Source organism: Pezoporus occidentalis, unplaced genomic scaffold, assembly GCF_034315485.1.
Source record: "Pezoporus occidentalis ecotype Australia unplaced genomic scaffold, CSIRO_AGI_Poc_V1 ctg274, whole genome shotgun sequence".
Classification (NCBI taxonomy): domain Eukaryota; kingdom Metazoa; phylum Chordata; class Aves; order Psittaciformes; family Psittacidae; genus Pezoporus; species Pezoporus occidentalis.
The window spans coordinates 1-20398 of NW_026914653.1; the positions used below are offsets into that span (position 1 = coordinate 1).

The following is a 20398-nucleotide window of genomic DNA, read 5'->3' on the forward strand; positions in this document are numbered from 1 at the left end:
ATGGGGGCCCTGGGGATGGGGTCCATGGGGATGGGGGCCCTGGGGATGGGCTCCCCGGGGATGGGGTCCCTGGGGATGGGGTCCATGGCGATGGGGGTCCCTGAGGATGGGGTCCCTGGGGATGGGGTCCCTGGCGCTCACCCAGGATGCGGTCCCCGAGGCTGATGGGCTGGGAGGAGATGGGGCCCTGGCGGTGGGGGCGGTCGGGGGGCACGAGCGTGGCCTGGCACACGTAACCCGTGACCACGCGGCGCCGCGCCTCCGTCACGTTGTCACTGCAGGCGGCCGCCTTCCGGCCCTGCCACAGCACACGTGTGGGCATGGCCGTGGGGACAGGAACATACGTGTGTGTGAACATACGTGTGTGTGTGAACATACGTGTGTGTGAACGTGTGTGAACATACGTGTGTGGGAACATATGTGTGTGTGAACATATGTGTGTGTGAACGTGTGTGAACATATGTGTGTGTGAACATACGTGTGTGTGAACATACGTGTGTGTGTGAACATGTGTGAATGTGTGTGTGAACATGTGTGTGTGAACATGTGAACATGTGTGTGTGAACATGTGTGAACATACGTGTGTGTGAACATACATGTGTGTGGACGTGTGTGAACATACGTGTGTGTGAACATACGTGTGTGTGAACATACGTGTGTGTGAACATACATGTGTGTGAACATGTGTGAACATACGTGTGTGTGCGTGTGAACATGTGTGTACATGTGTGTGAGCATACATGTGTGTGAACATACATGTGTGTGTGAACGTGTGTTGTGTGTGTGAACGTGTGAACATACGTGTGTGTGAACGTGTGTGTGTGTGTGAACATGTGTGTGAACATAGGTAGGTGTGTGTGGGAACATGTGTGTGTGAGCATGTGTGTGAACATACGTGTGTGTGTGCGTGTGAACATGTGTGTGTGAACGTGTGTGTGAACATGTGTGTGTGAACATGTGTGAACATGTGTGAACGTGTGAACATGTGTGTGCGCACACGTTCAGACGCACATGTTCACCCACATGTATGTTCACCCACACACGTATGCTCTCTCTCACACACATTCTCTCACACACGTTATGCTCACGCACACACACACACGTGTTCACACACACACGTGTTCTCTAACACGTGCTCTCTCCCCCCAGCTGCTCGCTCTCCCTCCCACCTGCTCTCTCCCTCCCCACGTGATCTCTCCCCCCACCACGTGCTCTCCCCCCCCCCCACGTGATCCCGCCCTCCCTCCCCGTGCTCCCCGCACCTGCGGCCCGCAGAGGCTGACCCGGAAGTGATGTGTGTATCTCCGCCCGCGGTGTGTGAAGGCCGGGCCCGTGCTGAGCCCCGCGGCCGCCGCCATCTTGGGGAACTGAACGGAGGAGGCGGCCCCGCAGCGGCAGCGCGGCCGAGCAGTTGTTGAAACAGAGCGAGCGGAGCTGCGCAGAGCGGCACCCACCCGGAGGCACCCAAGCCGTGGGCGTCATCACCCGTGGGCATCACCCCGTGGATCCCAACCTCATAAACATCACCCCATGGACATCATCCCATGGACATCATCCCATGGACATCATCCCATGGACCCAAACCTAATGGACATCACCCCGTGGATCCCAACCTCATAAACATCATCACCCCATGGACATCATCCCATGGACCCCAGCCTCACAGACATCACCCCATGGACCCAAACCCCATGGACATCTCCCATGGACCCCCATCCCATGGACATCACCTCATGGACATCACCCCATGGACATCATCCCATGAACCCAGACCCCATGGACATCACCTCATGGACCCCAGCCTCACAGACATCACCCCATGCACCCAAACCCCATGGACATCTCCCATGGACCCAAACCCCATGGACATCTCCCATGGACCCAAACCCCATGGACATCTCCCACGGACCCCCATCCCATGGACATCACCCCATGGACATCATCCCATGGACTGCCGTCCTATGAACCCAGACCCCATGGACATCACCTCATGGACCCCAGCCTCACAGACATCACCCCATGCACCCAAACCCCATGGTCATCACCCCATGGACCCCCATCCCATGGACCCAAACCCCATGGACATCACCCTGCGGAACCCCATCCCATGGACCTAAACCCCATGGACCCAAACCCCATGGTCATCACCCCATGGACCCCCATCCCATGGACCCAAACCCCATGGACATCACCCCATGGACCTCCATCCCATGAATCCAAACCCCATGGACACCATCCCATGGACCCAAACCCCATGGTCATCACCCCATGGACCCCCATCCCATGAACCCAAACCCCATGAACCCAAACCCCATGGTCATCATCCCATGGACCCCCATCCCATGGACCCCCATCCCATGGACCCAAACCCCATGGTCATCACCCCATGGACCCCCATCCCATGGACCCAAACCCCATGGACCCCCATCCCATGAATCCAAACCCCATGGACACCATCCCATGGACCCAAACCCCATGGTCATCACCCCATGGACCCCCATCCCATGGACCCAAACCCCATGGACATCACCCCATGGACCCCCATCCCATGGACCCAAACCCCATGGTCATCACCCCATGGACCCCCATCCCATGGACCCAAACCCCATGGACATCACCCCATGGACCCCTATCCCATGAACCCAGACCCCATGGACATCACCCCATGGACCCCCATCCCATGAACCCAGACCCCATGGACATCACCCCATGGACCCCCATCCCATGGACCCAAACCCCATGGACATCACCCCATGGACCCCCATCCCATGGACCCAAACCCCATGGTCATCACCCCATGGACCTCCATCCCATGAACCCAGACCCCATGGACACCATCCCATGGACCCAAACCCCACAGACATCACCCCGTGGACCCAAACCCCATGGACATTACCCCATGGACCCCCATCCCATGGACATCACCCCGCGGACCCCCATCCCATGAACATCACCCCGCGGACCCCCATCCCATGAACCCAAACCCCATGGACATCATCCCATGGACCCCCATCCCATGAACCCAGACCCCATGGACACCATCCCATGAACCCAAACCCCATGAACATCACCCCATGAACCCAGACCCCATGGACATCACCCCATGGACCCCATCCCATGAACCCAGACCCCATGGACATCACCCCATGGACCCCCATCCCATGAACCCAAACCCCATGGACATCACCCCATGGACCCCCATCCCATGAACCCAGACCCCATGGACACCATCCCATGGACCCCCATCCCATGGACCCAAACCCCATGGTCATCACCCCATGGACCTCTATCCCATGAACCCAGACCCCATGGACATCACCCCATGGACCCCCATCCCATGGACCCAAACCCCATGGACATCACCCCATGGACCCCATCCCATGGACCCCATCCCATGGACCCAGACCCCATGTCCCCCCCCTCCCCAGGCACCTGGTTGCTGTAGGTGCCGGGCCCGCAGGGGTGGCAGGCGGGGAGCCCATCGGAGGGGTGACCCCGCAGGTAGGTGCCGGGGGGGCAGGGCCGGCAGGCGCCCGCCCCATGCTCCATGACGTGCCCGGGGGGGCAGGGGGTGCAGGACCCCGCGGCCTGGGGGCCGCAGCGCCGGCAGAAGGAAGCCACCCCCCCGAGGACGTTGGTGACGTTGATGGAGTAGAGCTTGGCCACGTCGCTGGTGTAGCGCCGGCCCTGGCAGGGACAGCACCCGTCACCCATAGCACCCGATGGGGATGGGGATGGGGATGGGGGACACCCCATTCCTCACCTCCTCGTGGTACGGGGTGCGCTGGAAAGCCCACGTGAAGCTCATGCTCGCGTTCTTCTCCACCACGTACGTGTAGGACTGCTTCCCCCGCGGGCCCGTCCACGTCTCCACCGGGGTGTTGGTGTGGGAGTTGATGCCCTTGGGTGGGCGTGCGGCAATGGTGGGACCCCCCACCCCACACATACACCCCCCAAAGTGTGTGTGTGTGTGTGTCCCCGCACCCCATAGCCGGGTCCCACCGCTCACCACCATGAAGTAGAGCTCGCAGTTCACGCTGCAGATCATCTCAAAGACAAAGGTGATCCTGGCCACCTCCTTGCTCTCCGCATCCTCCAGCACCGGGCTTGGGGGGCTGAGGACAGCACGGGGTGGGGGGACAGCGGTGGGACCCATGGGGCTGCATCCCCATCCCTCTGTGGGTGCTGGTGCCCCCCCTCCCCACCTCACCTGAAGCCGGGCACCACCAACGTGAGGATCATGAAGTCGTTGTCGGAGGCTCCGGCTGCCGTGTAGATGTAGTCCCCGGCCACCTCCCAGCCTGCAGGGACACGGTGGGGGCTCGAGGGGGTCCCCGGGCAGGGTCCCAGCCCTAGGGGCAGCCGGGTCCTACCTGCGATCCCCTTGTACTCGAAGTTGATGCCGCTCAGCACCGTGGTCTCCATGTTGGGGGGCAGCACGTTCCACCACTTGTACTCCAGCCCCAGCACCGGCTCCGTGCCCGCGGGGCAGCTCAGGCAGCCTGGGGACGGGAGGGGACAGCACGGAGCCGTGGTGGTACCCAACAGCCCCCCCCATGATACCCAATGATGGTGACATCTTGAGGGGACCCCAATAAGGCAGCACGGGGATGGAGCCCACCAACACCCCCCGGGGATGAGGTGATGACAGTGATGGGGACAGCCCAGCCCCGGGGTGGGCACAAGGCACCCAGGTCACCCCTTGGTGATGACGATGACAGCGATGCCCTTTCTGCAGCCATAGGGACAGGAGGGGAGAACCCAGCAGCGGGATGGAACCCCCCGACACCCTGAGGCCACCCCTTGGGGGGTTACAACGGAGCTGACATTGGGAGCCCAACGACCCAGCACCGGCACAGAACCGGGGTGCCCCGTTGGCCACAGCGGTACCGGAGCCGTTGGAGTAGGAACCCAGCGGGCAGGGCTGGCAGGCGGAGCCGTTGACGGCAGCGAAGCCGGGATTGCAGGGGGGGCACCGGGTCCGGCCCCCCGACGGCGGCAGCTTGGCCGCCTGCGGGAGCTCCTCGCTGCACACCTTGGGTTCAGCCCATTTGAACATCAACTGCGTCTGCGGAGCGGAGCCCGGGGGCTGAGCGGGACCGGGGGGGGACACCACACACACAAGGAACGGTGCCTCCCCCCCCCAAACCCCGCTTCCCCTTCCCGTACCTCCCCGTGCTCATCGCACGCAGAGTGAGTGTAGAAGTAATCCTTGTCCGTGCAGGGCGGCCGCGGCTTGCAGGAGGCTGAGCCGGGCTCTGTGGGGATGGGGATGGGGATGCTCGCATCACCCCCGTGTCGTGGCCGTCCCGTCCCCCCCTTCCGCTTCCACAGGGGGGAAGACGGGCACGATGTGGGGATGGGACTTGGGGGGGGCCGTGTCCCCGCTCACCCGCGTAGCTGCCGGGCTCGCAGGGCTGGCAGGAGGTGGCCCCTTTGCCCGAGGAGGTGTCGGCGGGGCAGGGCTGGCAGGAGGAGGAGCCGGCGGCGGCCGCGAAGGTGCCGGGTTTGCAAGGGAAGCACTCGGAGGTGAAGGCCACCCCTGGCACGGGACGGGGCTCAGTGATGGGGGCGATGGGGGGGGACCCCCACCATCCATCCTTGCACCCTGCACCTACCGGTGATGCCGATGTTCCTCACCAGCACCGGCTTGGGCACCTTGGACCACACGGAGAAGGCCGTGGTGCGCCAGAAGAGGACGTTGTTCCCGCGGCTCAGCTCCACCTGGATGGAGAGGGGTGATGGGGGTCAGCACCCATGGGTGGGGGGGTGAGGATTTAACCCCCCCCCCTGCCAGCACCCACCCTCATGGGGCATCTTCTTCACAGGGGATGGACAAAGGACCTGGGGGGTGCAATGAGGGGGACCCCCCACACACACACGTCACTTCCCCCCCCCATGCTCCTCACTCACGCTATGGAATTCCCAACCCTTCTCCGTCGTCCGCATCCAGCGCGACTCCTCCACCGTGGCCTGGCACTGGTCGTTCTGCACCTGCGGGAGTGGTGCCAGGATCCCCATGTGCCCAGGGACACCCCATTGACCCCAAGGACACCCCCAATGCACCCAAGGACACCCCATTGACCCCAGGAACACCCCAATGCACCCAGGGACACCCCCACTGTCCCCAGAGACACCCCCATTGTCCCCAGGGACACCCCCAATGCCCCCAGGGACACCCCCATGCCCCCAAGGACACCCCCATTGTCCCCAGGGACACCCCCAATGCCCCCAAGGACACCCCAATGCACCCAGGGACACCCCCATTGTCCCCAGGGACACCCCCAATGACCCCAGGGACACCCCCATTGCCCCAAGGACACCCCCTTTGCCCCCAAGGACACCCCCTTTGCCCCCAGGGACACCCCCAATGCCCCCAAGGACACCCCCAATGCCCCCAGGGACACCCCCTTTGCCCCCAAGGACACCCCCATTGTCCCCAGGGACACCCCCAATGTCCCCAGGGACACCCCCCTTGTCCCCAGGGACACCCCCAATGTCCCCAGGGACACCCCCATTGCCCCCAGGGACACCCCCAATGCCTCCAAGGACACCCCCAATGCCCCCCAGGGACACCCCCATTGCCCCCCAGGGACACCCCCATTGTCCCCAGGGACACCCCCATTGACCCCAGGGACACCCCCATTGCCCCAAGGACACCCCCTTTGCCCCCATGTCCCCAGGGACACCCCCTTTGCCCCCAAGGACACCCCCAATGCCCCCAGGGACACCCCAATGCACCCAGGGACACCCCCATTGACCCCAGGGACACCCCCAATGCCCCCAGGGACACCCCATTGCCCCCAGGGACACCCCCAATGCCCCCCAAGGACACCCCCATTGACCCCAGGGACACCCCCAATGCCCCCAGGGACACCCCCATTGACCCCAAGGACACCCCCATTGCCCCCAGGGACACCCCCAATGCCCCCAGGGACACCCCCATTGACCCCAAGGACACCCCCATTGACCCCAGGGACACCCCATTGACCTCAGGGACACCCCCATTGACCCCAGGGACACCCCCACTGTACCCAGAGACACCCCCATTGTCCCCAGGGACACCCCCATTGACCCCAGGGACACCCCATTGTCCCCAGGGACACCCCACTGCCCCCAGGGACACCCCCATTGACCCCAGGGACACCCCCAATGCCCCCAGGGACACCCCCATTGACCCCAAGGACACCCCCATTGACCCCAGGGACACCCCCAATGCCCCCAAGGACACCCCCATTGCCCCCAGGGACACCCCCAATGCCCCCAGGGACACCCCCAATGACACCCAAGGACACCCCCATTGACCCCAGGGACACCCCCATTGACCCCAGGGACACCCCCAATGCCCCCAAGGACACCCCCATTGTCCCCAGGGACACCCCCATTGTCCCCAGGGACACCCCATTGCCCCCAAGGACACCCCACTGCCCCCAGGGACACCCCCATTGACCCCAGGGACACCCCAATGCACCCAGGGACACCCCCATTGCCCCCAGGGACACCCCCTTTGCACCCATCACCTACAAAGAACTCAAAGACGATGCTGCTGTCGGGGTAGAGGTACTCGAAGGACACAGTCCCCGACTGCTTGAGGTTGACGGCGTACATGAGCGTGGCCGTGCACTCATCCGTGTTGGAGGCCACGTAGTCCCCCAGCGGCACCCACGTTGACCTGGGGGGGGGGACACGGGACATCCCCATCACCAGCATGGACCGTGGGGTGCTGAGGATGGTGCCAAAGGGGCAGGGAGGTGGTGCTGGGAACGGGGGCTTGGGGATGCAGCACTGCACGGTGGTCCCTGGAGGACACTGGCACTGTGAGAGGCAATGGGGAGGAGGAAGAAGAGGAGGAAGAGGAGGGATCCCACACCGGAGCTGCTGGATGAATAATGGGAGCGCTGCTGCAAGGAGGTTACATCTGCAAGTTGCATAAAGGCTGCAGCAGCCGCGGCAGCACCGGAGCCGCCGGTACCGGCAGGGTTGGATGGTGCCAGCACCAAAGGGCCCCGGTGCCGGTTCATGGCACAAAGGTCTGGGGACTCCCATGGGTGCTCCCGCTGCGAGGAGGGTTGGTTGCTGTGGGTGCCCCATGGTGGAAGATAAAGGTTGTGGGGATGCCCATGGGTGCTCCCTCTGCAAGGGTGTGGGGGTCCCTTGGGGCTGGGGGGAGCTCACCACCCATAGGGTCCTGGTAGCACCCTGTGAGCATCACCCCCCAGGGAACAGTGATGGAGGGAGTGGGGGGGAGCAGGAAATGGGGTGCTGTCCACCCATAGAGGGGTCACAGCACCCATCCTGCTCACTGCTGCACCGTCACCATTGTGCCAGGGCAGATGAGCCCCCAGCAGCACCCTGGGGGGGGGAAACTCCTCCTCTGGAGGAGCTGGACCCGATGATCTCCAGAGTCCTTTCCAGCCCCATTGATGCTGTGGCCGTTCCCAGCCCCACTGACGCTGTGACCCCCTTCTAGCCCCACTGATGCTGTGACCATTCCCAGCCCCACTGATGCTGTGTCCCCCTTCCAGCCCTGCTGATGCGGTCACCCCCTTCCAGCCCTGCTGCTGCTGTGACCATTCCCAGCCCCATTGATGCTGTGACCCCCTTCCAGCCCTGCTGATGCTGTGACCATTCCCAGCCCCATTGATGCTGTGACCTCCTCCAGCCCCATTGATGCTGTGACCCCCTTCCAGCCCTGCTGCTGCTACGACCATTCCCAGCCCCACTGATGCTGTGACCTCCTCCAGCCCCATTGATGCTGTGACCCCCTTCCAGCTCTGTTGATGCTGTGACCATTCCCAGCCCCATTGATGCTGTGACCCCCTCCAGCCCTGCTGCTGCTATGACCATTCCCAGCCCCACTGACGCTGTGTCCCCCTTCCAGCTCTGTTGATGCTGTGTCCCCCCTCCAGTCCTGCTGCTGCTATGACCATTCCCAGCCCCACTGATTCTGTGACCCCCTTCCAGCCCTGCTGCTGCTATGACCATTCCCACCCCCACTGATGCTGTGACCCCCTTCCAGCTCTGTTGATGCTGTGACCCCCTCCAGCCCTGCTGCTGCTATGACCATTCCCAGCCCCATTGATGCTGTGACCTCCTCCAGCCCCATTGATGCTGCATCCCCCCTCCAGCCCCACTGATGCCGTACCCATCCACAGCCCCACCGCAGGCTCCGGCCCTCACCCCGTGCAGTTCTCCACCGCGTCCCCAAAGCCGTCATCGCTGTCCAGGCTGGTGGCGACGCTGGCGAAGCCGTGGGGCACCTCATCCCACTCGTCGAAGCGGACGCCGGTACCCAAGGAGTAGGTGCCCTCGGCACAGGGCCGGCACCGCTGCGCCTTCATGTCCAGGAACTCGCCTGCCCTGCAGGAGAACGCTGCACCGGGATGGGGGGACACACACACACACAACACAGGGGTCACCCCAATGTGGCTTCAACCCCCCCACACCCCACCCCACTGCTCCTCGCACCCATCCCGGCCTTACAGCACTCGGTGCCCCTGACGGGGTCCGGCAGCCCGGTGCAGAGCCCCGGTGTGTGCGGTACCGCCACCCGCCACCGCGAGCCCGCGCTGTCACACGCCGTGTACTCGTAGTGGTACTCGGACTGCGGGAGAGGAGACACACGGGGAGCTGCGGCCCCGGAGCGCTGGGGGGTGCTGGGGGGGGAGGTGGGGTGGAATGCATGCCCCTTCCCCCCAAGGAGAGCCCTCTGGTGGGAGCACCCTCCATTGGGAGCACCCTTCATTGGGAGCATCCTCTATTGGGAGCATCCTCTATTGGGAGCATTCTCCATTGGGAGCAGCCTCCATTGGGAGCACCCTCCGTTGAGAGCACCCTCTATTGGGAGCACCCTTCATTGGGAGCAGCCTTCATTGGGAGCACCCTCTATTGGGAGTATACTTTATTGGGAGAACCCTTCATTGGGAGCACCCTTCATTGGGAGCACCCTTCACTGGGAGCACCCTCCATTGGGAGCACCCTCTATTGGGAGCACCCTCCATTGGGAGCAGCCTTCATTGGGAGCACCCTCTATTGGGAGTATACTTTATTGGGAGAACCCTTCATTGGGAACACCCTCCATTGAGAGCACCCTTTATTGGGAGCACCCTCTATTTGGAGCACCCTCCATTGGGAACATCCTTCATTGGGAGCATCCTCTATTGGGAGCACCTTCCATTGGGAACATCCTTCATTGGGAGCACCCTTCATTGGGAGCACCCTCAACTGGGAACACCCTCCATTGGGAGCACCCTCCATTGAGAGCACCCTCCATTGGGAGCATCCTCTATTGGGAGCACCTTCCATTGGGAACATCCTTCATTGGGAGCACCCTTCATTGGGAGCACCCTCAACTGGGAACACCCTCCATTGGGAGCACCCTCCATTGGGAGCACCCTACATCAGCAGCTCCCTCCATTGGAAGGATCCTTTGGTGGGAGCACCATCCATTGGGAGCATCCTCCACTGGGAGAACCCCCCATGGGGAGCACCCTCCATCAAGAAAACCTTCCCTCAGGAGCACCCTCCGTTGGGAATTCCATCCACCTGAGCGCCCTCCATCGCACGGATTCCTTGCTGGGAGCACCCTCCGTCAGGAGCACCCTCCATGGGAAGCACCCTCCTTTGGGAGAGCCATCCCTTGGGAGCACCCTTCCTTGGAAGGCCCCTTTGGTGGCAGCACCCTGGCGGTGCCGCCGGCAGGATCAGAGCCGGGGCACTGCGACCTTCCGGGCTGGGCCTGGCTCCAGACCAAGGAGCCGCATCCAACCGGAGCCATTAATCCCGGCGAAGGCCGATGCCGCTGGCTCTGGCATCTCAGGGGCCCCCAGCCTGGGCTGGGGACACAGAGCTTGGGTGCCACCAGCACCCATGGGTGCAGCAGCAGCCCTGGCTCCGGAGGGATTCCCATGGGACGAAGGAGCTCGTTCCCCTCTTCCCAAACCTCCCCCCCCTGTACAAAAGCACTGAATTTTCCCTTAAATCCCAATCTTTTGACCCAATTCACCCTGGGGGGGGGGGGGGTGTTTGGGGCTGTCCCCAGAGAGGGATGGGGACAAGGGACACAATCCCCCCCCATGGGGGTGTTTCCTTGGGCCGGGAGCCAGCCCCATCCCATTGTTCCCGGCTCCGGGCTCTGGAACAAACACACGTGGAAAACCGGATCACAAACCCAGATGAAAGCAGCCGTGGGGCCTCGGGGGGGGGGACGGGATGGGGGACACCCCATGGGGTGAGCGGAGCCTCCCCCCCCCTTTCCCCTCACAGGACAATTTGTCCCCACTGGGCCAGGCTGGGACCAGCCCATGGGACATGGGTGACACCCCCCCCCCCTCCACCCCATTGGGGTTTGGGGACACCACGATGTCCCCCCAGTGTCAGAATCCAACCGGGATGTGGGGACTTCATGGACGCCCCCAGGATCACTCGCAGCATCACAGACACCCCCCCTTATCCATCCCATTGCTATAGGGGACCCTTTGCAGCACATCCCCCCCCCCCCCCTTTATAAGCAGCACAGCACAGCCCATACAGTCCCTATAGGTGACAGCCCCTCCATGGGACCCCCTTTTAGCAAGGGTGGAGCCACCCCAACTATAGGGACCCCCCCACACCTATAGAGGACCCCCCCCTCCCCGCTATAGGAACCCAGACAGACACTATAGGAGACCCCTCCGTGCTATAGGGATGCTCCACACTATAGGGAACCCCCAATGCTGTAAGGACCCCGCCTGCTATAAGGACCCCACACACTACACAGACCCCCACACTATAGGGACTCCCCCCATAATATAGGGACCCCCACACCCATTATAGAGACATCCCCCCCCCCGCTATAGGGGACCCCATACACCTTATAGGGACCCCACACACCCTATAGGGGACCCTACATCCATTATAGACTCCCCACACACACTATAGGGGACCCCCCCTCACCCTATATGGACCACACACACCCTAAAGGGGACCCCCCACAACCTATATGGACCCCACACACCCTATAGGGACCGCACACACCCTATAGGGGACCCCACACCTATTATAGAGACCCCACACACCCTATAGGGACCCCACACACCCTATAAGGACCCCTCACATCCTATAGGGGACCCCACACACCCTATAGGGGACCCAACATTCATTATAGAGACCCACACACACACCCTATAGGGACCCCACACACCCTATAAGGACCCCACACACCCTATAGGGGACCCAACATTCATTATAGAGACCCACACACACACCCTATAGGGACCCCACACCCATTATAGAGACACCCCCCCACACGCTATAGAGGACCCCACGCACCCTATATGGACCCCACACCCTATAGGGACCCCACACCCTATAGGTACCCCACACACCCTATAGAGGACCCCTCACACCCTATAGGGACCCCCCACACCCTATATGGATCCCACACACCCTATAGGGACCCTCCACACCCTATATGCACCCCCCGCACCCTATATGGACCCCATGCACCCTATAGAGGACCCTCCGCACCCTATATGGACCCCACGCACCCTATAGGGACCCTCCACACCCTATAGACCCCCCCCGTTCCGGTACCTCCTTGCAGACGTGAAGCCGCTCCCCGGCATTGCCGCTCCCGGCGGCGGCCGCCACGCTCAGCACCAGCAGCGCCCAGCGGGCCCCGGCCATGGCGCAGGATTCGGCCCCGAATGGGCCCCGAGCACCGGGCACGGGCTCCGCCCCCCCCGCTCAACGGCCCGGCCCCGTGCGCGCACCTGCGGGCACCTGCGCCCGCCCCCGCCCCGCGGCCCAGCGGAGGGAACGGGAACGGAACAACGGGAATGGGAACAACGGGAACGGAACAGCGGGAACGGAACAGCGGGAACTAAACAACGGGAACGGCGCCGTTATCGTGGGAGCGCCGGAGAGGGAGCGGCACTGAGCATCGTTATCCCGGCAGCATCCAGCATCGTTATCCCGGCAGCATCCGGCATCGTTATCCCGGCAGCGCCGAGCATCGTTATCCCGGCAGCATCCGGCATCGTTATCCCGGCAGCACCCGGCATCGTTATCCCGGCAGCGCCGAGCATCGTTATCCCGGCAGCGTCCAGCATCGTTATCCCGGCAGCATCCGGCATCGTTATCCCGGCAGCACCCGGCATCGTTATCCCGGCAGCGCCGAGCATCGTTATCCCGGCAGCGTCCAGCATCGTTATCCCGGCAGCGTCCAGCATCGTTATCCCGGCACCGGGAGCGTGATCCCGGGAATGGCACCAGGAATCACCCCCCCCACCCTCCATCCCTGCCTGGTACCGGGAGTGAATTCACACACACACACACAGACCCCATCCCGGGAATGGTCCCAGCTCATGTTTAGGGCAAGGGGCACCAGGATACGGGGAGATGGGATATAGGGATATGGGACACACATGGGAACATGGGGTGTAGGGAGATAGGGATATGGGACACACATGGGAACATGGGGTGTAGGGAGATAGGGATATGGGACACACATGGGAACATGGGGTGTAGGGAGATAGGGATATGGGACACACATGGGAACATGGGGTGTAGGGAGATGGGAACATGGGATATAGGGAAATGGGACACACATGGAAAGATGGGGTGTAGGGAGATGGGATATAGGGATATGGGACACACATGGGAACACGGGATGTAGGGACATGGGGCACACATGGGAACATGGGATGCAGGGAGATGGGATATAGGGATATGGGACACACATGGGAACATGGGATATAGGGACATTGGATATAGGGATACGGGACACACATGGGAACATGGGATGCAGGGAGATGGGAACATGGGATGCAGGGACATGGGGCACACAGGGACATGGGGACATGTGATATAGGGACAGGGGACACATGGAGACATGGGGATATGGAATATGGTATATATAGAGATATATATATATGGTATACAGGAATATGGGACACACAGGGACAGGGGGAGATGGGGACAGGGACTTCAGTAAAGCATTGACACTGTCCCCAGTGCTCTCCTGCAGGCATCGGCTGCCCATGGCCTGTTCAGGAGGACCCTTCACTGGGTGGCCAAGCTCAGAGCAGCGGTGATCGGTGTCACTTCTGGGTCCATGGGCTTCGCCAGTGGGATGAGGTTCCACAAGGCCAAGTGCCAGGTCCTGCACTTGGGCCACAACAGCCCCCTGCAACGCTCCAGGCTTGGGGAAGCGCGGCTGGAAACTGCTCATGCAAAAGGAGCTGGGGATGCTGAGTGATTGAGCTGAACACAAGCAGCTCGTGCCCAGGCAGCCAGGAAGCCCCCAGCATCCTGGCCTGGATCAGCACCAGTGCGGCAGCAGGGCCAGGGCAGGGATTGTGCCCCTGTGTTGGGCACTGGTGAGGCCGCACCTCGAATCCTGTGTTCAGCTCTGGGCCCCTCACTGCAGGAGAGACATTGAGGTGCTGGAGCGGGGCCAGAGAAGGGAATGGAGCTGGTGCAGGGCCTGGAGCACAAGTGTGATGGGGAAGGGCTGAGGGACCTGGGGGTTCAGTGTGGAGAAGAGAAGGCTCAGGGGGGACCTGATGGCTGCCTACAAGTGCCTGACAGGAGGATGGAGCCAGGAGGGGCTGGGCTCTGCTCCCAAGGAACAAGGGATGGGACGAGAGGAAACGGCCTCAAGCTGCACCAGGGCAGGTTTAGATGGAGCTGAGGAACAATTCCTGCCCCAGAGGGTGCTCAGGCATTGGAACAGGCTGCCCAGGGCAGGGCTGCAGTCACCGTCCCTGCAAGTGCTCACACCCGCTCAGTGCCATGGGGCAGTGGTGGCCTTGGCAGCGCTGAGTATAGAGGTTGGACCGGACGAGCTGAAAGCGCTTTCCCAGCCTGCTTGGCTCCATGATCCCACCGGGTACCGGGCGCACGGCTCAGGGTCACGGCTCCACCGCCGTCCGCACGGGGGCGCTGCAGGGCCGGGGATCCCGCGTGTCGCCGTGGTCCTCCCCCGGTGTGCGCGGCCCCGGCGTTGGCGGCGTTGGCGTTGGCCGCGGGTCAGACTCGGCAGCAGCTCAGCGGCTCAGCGCCTCGCCTATCTGATCGACTCATCCCGCCCGGGCCGGGGCCGCCGCCGCACAGCGCCCCGGGGGCAGGGGCAGGGGCTTCGCGGCGCCGCTCTTCTCATCTCGGCCGGGGCCGATCGAATAAGATCAACGTGTAGAGCCGGGAGGGGGGGGGGCACCGCGGCCTTGCACGCCCCTTGCACACGCACGTTCACGCTCACGCACACACACACCCGTTGCACACACGCAAGCTCACACGCAGCCCTTGCACACACGCACGTGCTCCTCTTGCACACGCACCCCTGGCACACTCACGCACACGTGCTCCCCTTGCACACGCACGCAAGCTCACACGCACCCCTTGCACATTCACGTGCTCCCCTTCTACACTCACGTGCCCCCCTTGCACACGCGCCCCCTGCACACTCACGTGCTCTCCTTGCACACTCACGTGCTCCCCTTGCACACGCACCCCCTGCACACTCACGTGCTCCCCTTCTACACTCACGTGCCCCCCTTGCACACGCGCCCCCTGCACACTCACGTGCTCTCCTTGCACACTCACGTGCTCCCCTTGCACACGCACCCCCTGCACACTCACGTGCTCCCCCTGCACACTCACGTGCTCTCCTTTGCACACGCACGTGATCTTCTTGCACACCCACGCTCACGCACCCGCCGCTCGCCCCCCGCCGCCAGCTTATGGCGCTCCCGCCTGGAGCACGATGGGAAAGGGCGTGGCAAGGCCCGGCCCCGCCCCCGCCCCACTGCGCCCCCTGGTGGTTGGGAGGACCCACGCTCCCCTCCGCCCCCTCGCACAATCACAGCCCCAGCCCCCTCTCCCCCCCGCATCGGAGGAGGCCACGCCCCACAACTACTGGGGACCCCACAGCAGCCCCTACCCTATAGAATCCCACAGCAGCCAGACCCAGCTCTATGGTACCCCACAGCAGCCCCTGCCCTGTAGGACCCCATAGCAGCCAGACCCTGCCCTATAGGACCCCATAGCAGCCAGCCCCCTGCCCTATAGGACCCCACAGTAGCCAGCCCCCTGCCCTATAGGACCCCATAGCAGCCAGCCCCTGCCCTATAGGACCCCATAGCAGCCAGTCCCTGCCCTATAGGATCCCATAGCAGCCAGTCCCTGCCCTATAGGACCCCATAGCAGCCAGCCCCCTGCCCTATAGGACCCCACAGTAGCCAGGCCCCTGCCCTATAGGACCCCACAGCAGCCAGCCCCCTGCCCTATGGCATCCCACAGCAGCCCCTGCCCTATAGGACGCCACAGCAACCAGCCCCCTGCCCTATGGCACCCCACAGCAGCCCCTGCCCTATAGGACCCCATAGCAGTCAGCCCCCTGCCCTATGGCACCCCACAGCAGCCCCTGCCCTATAGGACGCCATAGCAGCCAGCCCCCTGCCCTATGGGACCCCATAGTAGCCAGCCCCCTGCCCTATAGGAGCCTATAGCAGCCAGGCCCCTGCCCTATGGACCCCACAGCTGCCAGTCCCCCACCCTATGGGACCCCCAGCCCCATGGCAGTCCCTTTGCCAATAGGGACCAGCCCCGCAGCCCCTGGCCCCATGGCAGCCAGCCCCACAGCAGCGCCTTGACCAGTAGCTGCCAACACCCGCCCCTGGGGGGTGGCCCCAGGACTCCAGCCCCATGGGACCAGCCCCATAGCAGCCCCCCTGCCCCACACAACCACTGCTGCCCATAGGGGAGCCCCAGCTTTATTTCCAGGCCGTGCTCCAGCATTCCCAACGTGGGCAGTGACAAACCCATGGGCACAGGGGACAGACCCCCCCATGGATGGACATCCCACTGGCGGAGCGGGGGGGCCCAGCCCCACAAGTCCCCATGGCAGGAGGCTGCACCCCTGTGAGCCATTGGGTTCAGCATCAGGACAAGGTGCCCATGGGGCACAGCTGGGTCTGCCCCTGGTCCCATCGTTCACCCCAAGGGTGCAGAGGTGCCCCACAAAGGGGGGGTGTTTAAGGAGGGCTTTGGGCCATGGCCGCCCCCCCCATAGGTCCGGGTGGGCTGTGGGGCACCGGGGGGTGGTACCGGGCTCTCTGTGGCCGTCACCGCTGCGGGGGGGGTCACTTCACCACCAGCACGTAGAAGGCCATGAGCACGCAGGCCACAGCCACAGCCACGTGCAGGCGGGTGCCGATGACGGCGGCTGTGGGGGGCAGAGTGGGGTGAGGTTTTGGGGGGGACGGGACGGGACCCCCCCATGGCCCCATCCCAGAGCCACCCCCCCTGCCCTGGAACACAAAAGCCTCATCCCAGACCGAACTCTTCCATCCCAGACCCCGTGTCCCCAGCCCGAACCTCAACAGCCCCATCCTGGACCCCTGTGTCCACATCGCATCCCCATGTCCCCAAGCACATGTCCCCATCCCCATGTCCCAACCCCTGTGTTCCCATGTCCACATATCCATGTCCCCATCCCTATATCCCATCTCCCCATCCTCAAGTCCCCATCCTCATATCCCTTCCCCATATCCCCATCCCCATGTCCTCATCTCCATCCTCATAGGCCATGTCCCATCCCCACGTCCCCATTCGAATCCTATATCCCGTGTCCCCATCTGCATGTCCCCATCCCCATGTCCCCATCCCCATCCCTATATCCCGTGTCCCCATCCCCTTGTCCTCATCCCCGTGTCCCCATCCCCATGTCCAAATCCCTGTGTTGTCATCTCCATCCTCATATCCCATGTCCCCATCCCCATCCCTGTATCCCATGTCCCATCCCCATATCCTGTCCCCCATCTCATGTCCCCATCCCCATATCCCTTGTCGTCATCCCTATATCCCATGTCCCCATCCCTATATCCCGTGTCCCCATCCCCATGTCCCCATCCCCTTATCCCATGTTCCCATCCCTATCTCCCATGTTCCCATCCCCATCCCCCATGTCCCCATCCCCATATCCCATGTCCCATCAACATCCCCATGTTCCCATCCCCATATCCCATGTTCCCATCCCCATCCCCCATGTCCCCATCCCCTTGTCCTCATCCCCATGTCCCCATCCCCATGTTCCCATTCCCATCCCGATGTTCCCATCCCCATCCCCATCTCCCATCCCCATACCCCATGTCCCATCCCCATCCCCATATCCCATGTTCCCATCCCCATACCCCATATCCCATGTCCCATCCCCATATCCCATGTCCCCATCCCCATCCCCATGTCCCCATCCCCATGTCCCATCCCCATCCCCATGTTCCCATCCCCATATCCCATGTTCCCATCCCCATACCCCATTCCCATCCCCATGTCCCATCCCCGTGCCTCCCCGGCCCCACTGACCCTTGTAGAAGACCCCCCAGAGGCCGCGCTTCTCGCTCAGGAGCCAGCCCTTGATGCGGGGCACGTGGCGCAGGTGGGCGCAGGTGCACACCAGCAGCAGCGCGAACACCACCAGCCCGTCCAGGGAGTACACTGCGGGACACGCACCCCATGGGACACGCACCCCATGGGACACACACCCCATAGGGACCATAGACCCCATAGGGACACACACCCCATAGGGACACGCACCCCATAGGGACACGCACCCCATAGGGACACGCACCCCATAGGGACACGCACCCCATAGGACACGCACCCCATAGGACACGCACCCCATAGGGACACGCACCCCATAGGGACACGCACCCCATAGGGACACGCACCCCATAGGACACGCACCCCATAGGACACGCACCCCATAGGACACGCACCCCATAGGACACACACCCCATAGGACACACACCCCATGGGACACACACCCCATAGGACACACACCCCATAGGACACACACCCCATAGGGACACGCACCCCATAGGACACACACCCCATAGGGACACGCACCCCATAGGGACACAGACCCCATAGGGACACAGACCCCATAGGACACACACCCCATAGGACACACACCCCATAGGACACGCACCCCATAGGGACACAGACCCCATAGGGACACAGACCCCATAGGGACACAGACCCCATAGGGACCATAGACCCCATAGGGACACAGACCCCATAGGGAGTCATAGACCCCATAGGGACCCATAGACCCCATAGGGACACACACCCCATAGGGACCCATAGACCCCATAGGGATCCATAGACCCCATAGAGAGCCATAGACCCCATAGGGACCCATAGACCCCATAGGGAGCCATAGACCCCATAGGGACATAGACCCCATAGGGACACAGACCCCATAGGGACACACAGACCCCATAGGGACACACACCCCATAGGGACCCATAGACCCCATAGGGACCCACTGCCCCCCCACCGGGACCCACTGCACCCCATAGAGACCCACTGCCCCCCACAGGGACCCACTGCACCCCATAGAGACCCACTGCACCCCATAGGGACCCACTGCCCCCCCACAGGGACCCACTGCACCCCCACAGGGACCCACTGCACCCCACAGGGACCCACTGCACCCCATAGAGACCCACTGCACCCCACAGGGACCCACTGCACCCCATAGAGACCCACTGCACCCCACAGGGACCCACTGCACCCCATAGAGAACCACTGCCCCCCACAGGGACCCACTGCACCCCATAGAGACCCACTGCCCCCCCACAGGGACCCACTGTACCCCATAGGGCCCCACTGCCCCCCACAGGGACCCACTGCACCCCACAGAGACCCACTGCACCCCATAGGGCCCCACTGCACCCCATAGGGACCCACTGCCCCCCACAGGGACCCACTGCACCCCATAGAGACCCATTGCACCCCACAGGGCCTCACTGCCCCCCCACAGGGACCCACTGCACCCCATAGAGACCCACTGCACCCCACAGGGCCTCACTGCCCCCCCACAGGGACCCACTGCACCCCACAGGGACCCACTGCCCCCCCACAGGGCCCCACCGCCCCCCACAGGGCCCCACTGCCCCCCATAGGGCCCCACTGCCCCCCACAGGGCCCGACTGCCCCCCTTGGGTCCCCACTGCCCTCCACAGGCCCCCATACTCCCCCATAGGGCCCCATACTCCCCCATAGGTCCCCACTGCCCCCATAGGGCCCCATACTCCCCCATAGGTCCCCACTGCCCCCCATAGGGCCCCATACCCCCCATAGGGCCCCACTGCCCCCATAGGGGCCCACAGCCCCGGCCGCCCCTCACCGTTAGTCATGGCGGCCTCGGGACCCCCAAATCCGCTACGGGCCCGGCAGCGCTGCGCATGCGCGGAGCGCCATCCCCCGCCGCCAACGCGACACCGGAACACGCAGCGCGGGCAGCCGAGTGCCGAGGCAGTCGATAGCCCGAGCGCCGGGGGGGGGGTGAGGCAGGCGGCATAAATCGAGCGCCTATCGAGGGGCAGCGCCTGTGTCACCCAGTAACAGGCAG

General features: G+C 63.3%; 2 protein-coding genes and 1 non-coding gene across 3 annotated transcripts; all 3 read right to left on the reverse strand.

The window, feature by feature from the left end:
* Window positions 1-38: 38 nt before the first annotated feature.
* Window positions 39-12734, reverse strand: LOC134166871 (endosome/lysosome-associated apoptosis and autophagy regulator 1-like; the record flags this gene model as incomplete). Its single annotated transcript, XM_062624942.1, is given in 17 exon segments — window positions 39-298; window positions 1263-1371; window positions 1373-1434; window positions 3433-3687; window positions 3764-3901; window positions 4010-4115; window positions 4211-4301; window positions 4374-4502; window positions 4891-5068; window positions 5170-5258; window positions 5393-5542; window positions 5619-5724; window positions 5914-5994; window positions 7525-7672; window positions 9181-9373; window positions 9484-9604; window positions 12574-12734. Coding segments are annotated over 17 exon segments (2309 nt in total), but the record flags the coding sequence as incomplete, so codon positions are not given.
* Window positions 12735-15007: 2273 nt separating this feature from the next.
* Window positions 15008-15328, reverse strand: LOC134166879 (small Cajal body-specific RNA 2). Its single transcript, XR_009966022.1, has one exon. It is a non-coding gene; the product is annotated as a small Cajal body-specific RNA 2 (non-coding RNA).
* Window positions 15329-17046: 1718 nt separating this feature from the next.
* On the reverse strand, window positions 17047-20245 carry TMEM167B (transmembrane protein 167B). The gene is made up of 3 exons (XM_062624943.1): window positions 20174-20245; window positions 18346-18477; window positions 17047-17206 (listed from the first exon to the last, which is right to left on the reverse strand). Exons 1-3 carry the CDS (start codon window positions 20181-20183, stop codon window positions 17124-17126), a joined length of 225 nt encoding a protein of 74 aa, XP_062480927.1. The 5' UTR covers window positions 20184-20245; the 3' UTR covers window positions 17047-17123.
* Between the last annotated feature and the right edge of the window lie 153 nt (window positions 20246-20398).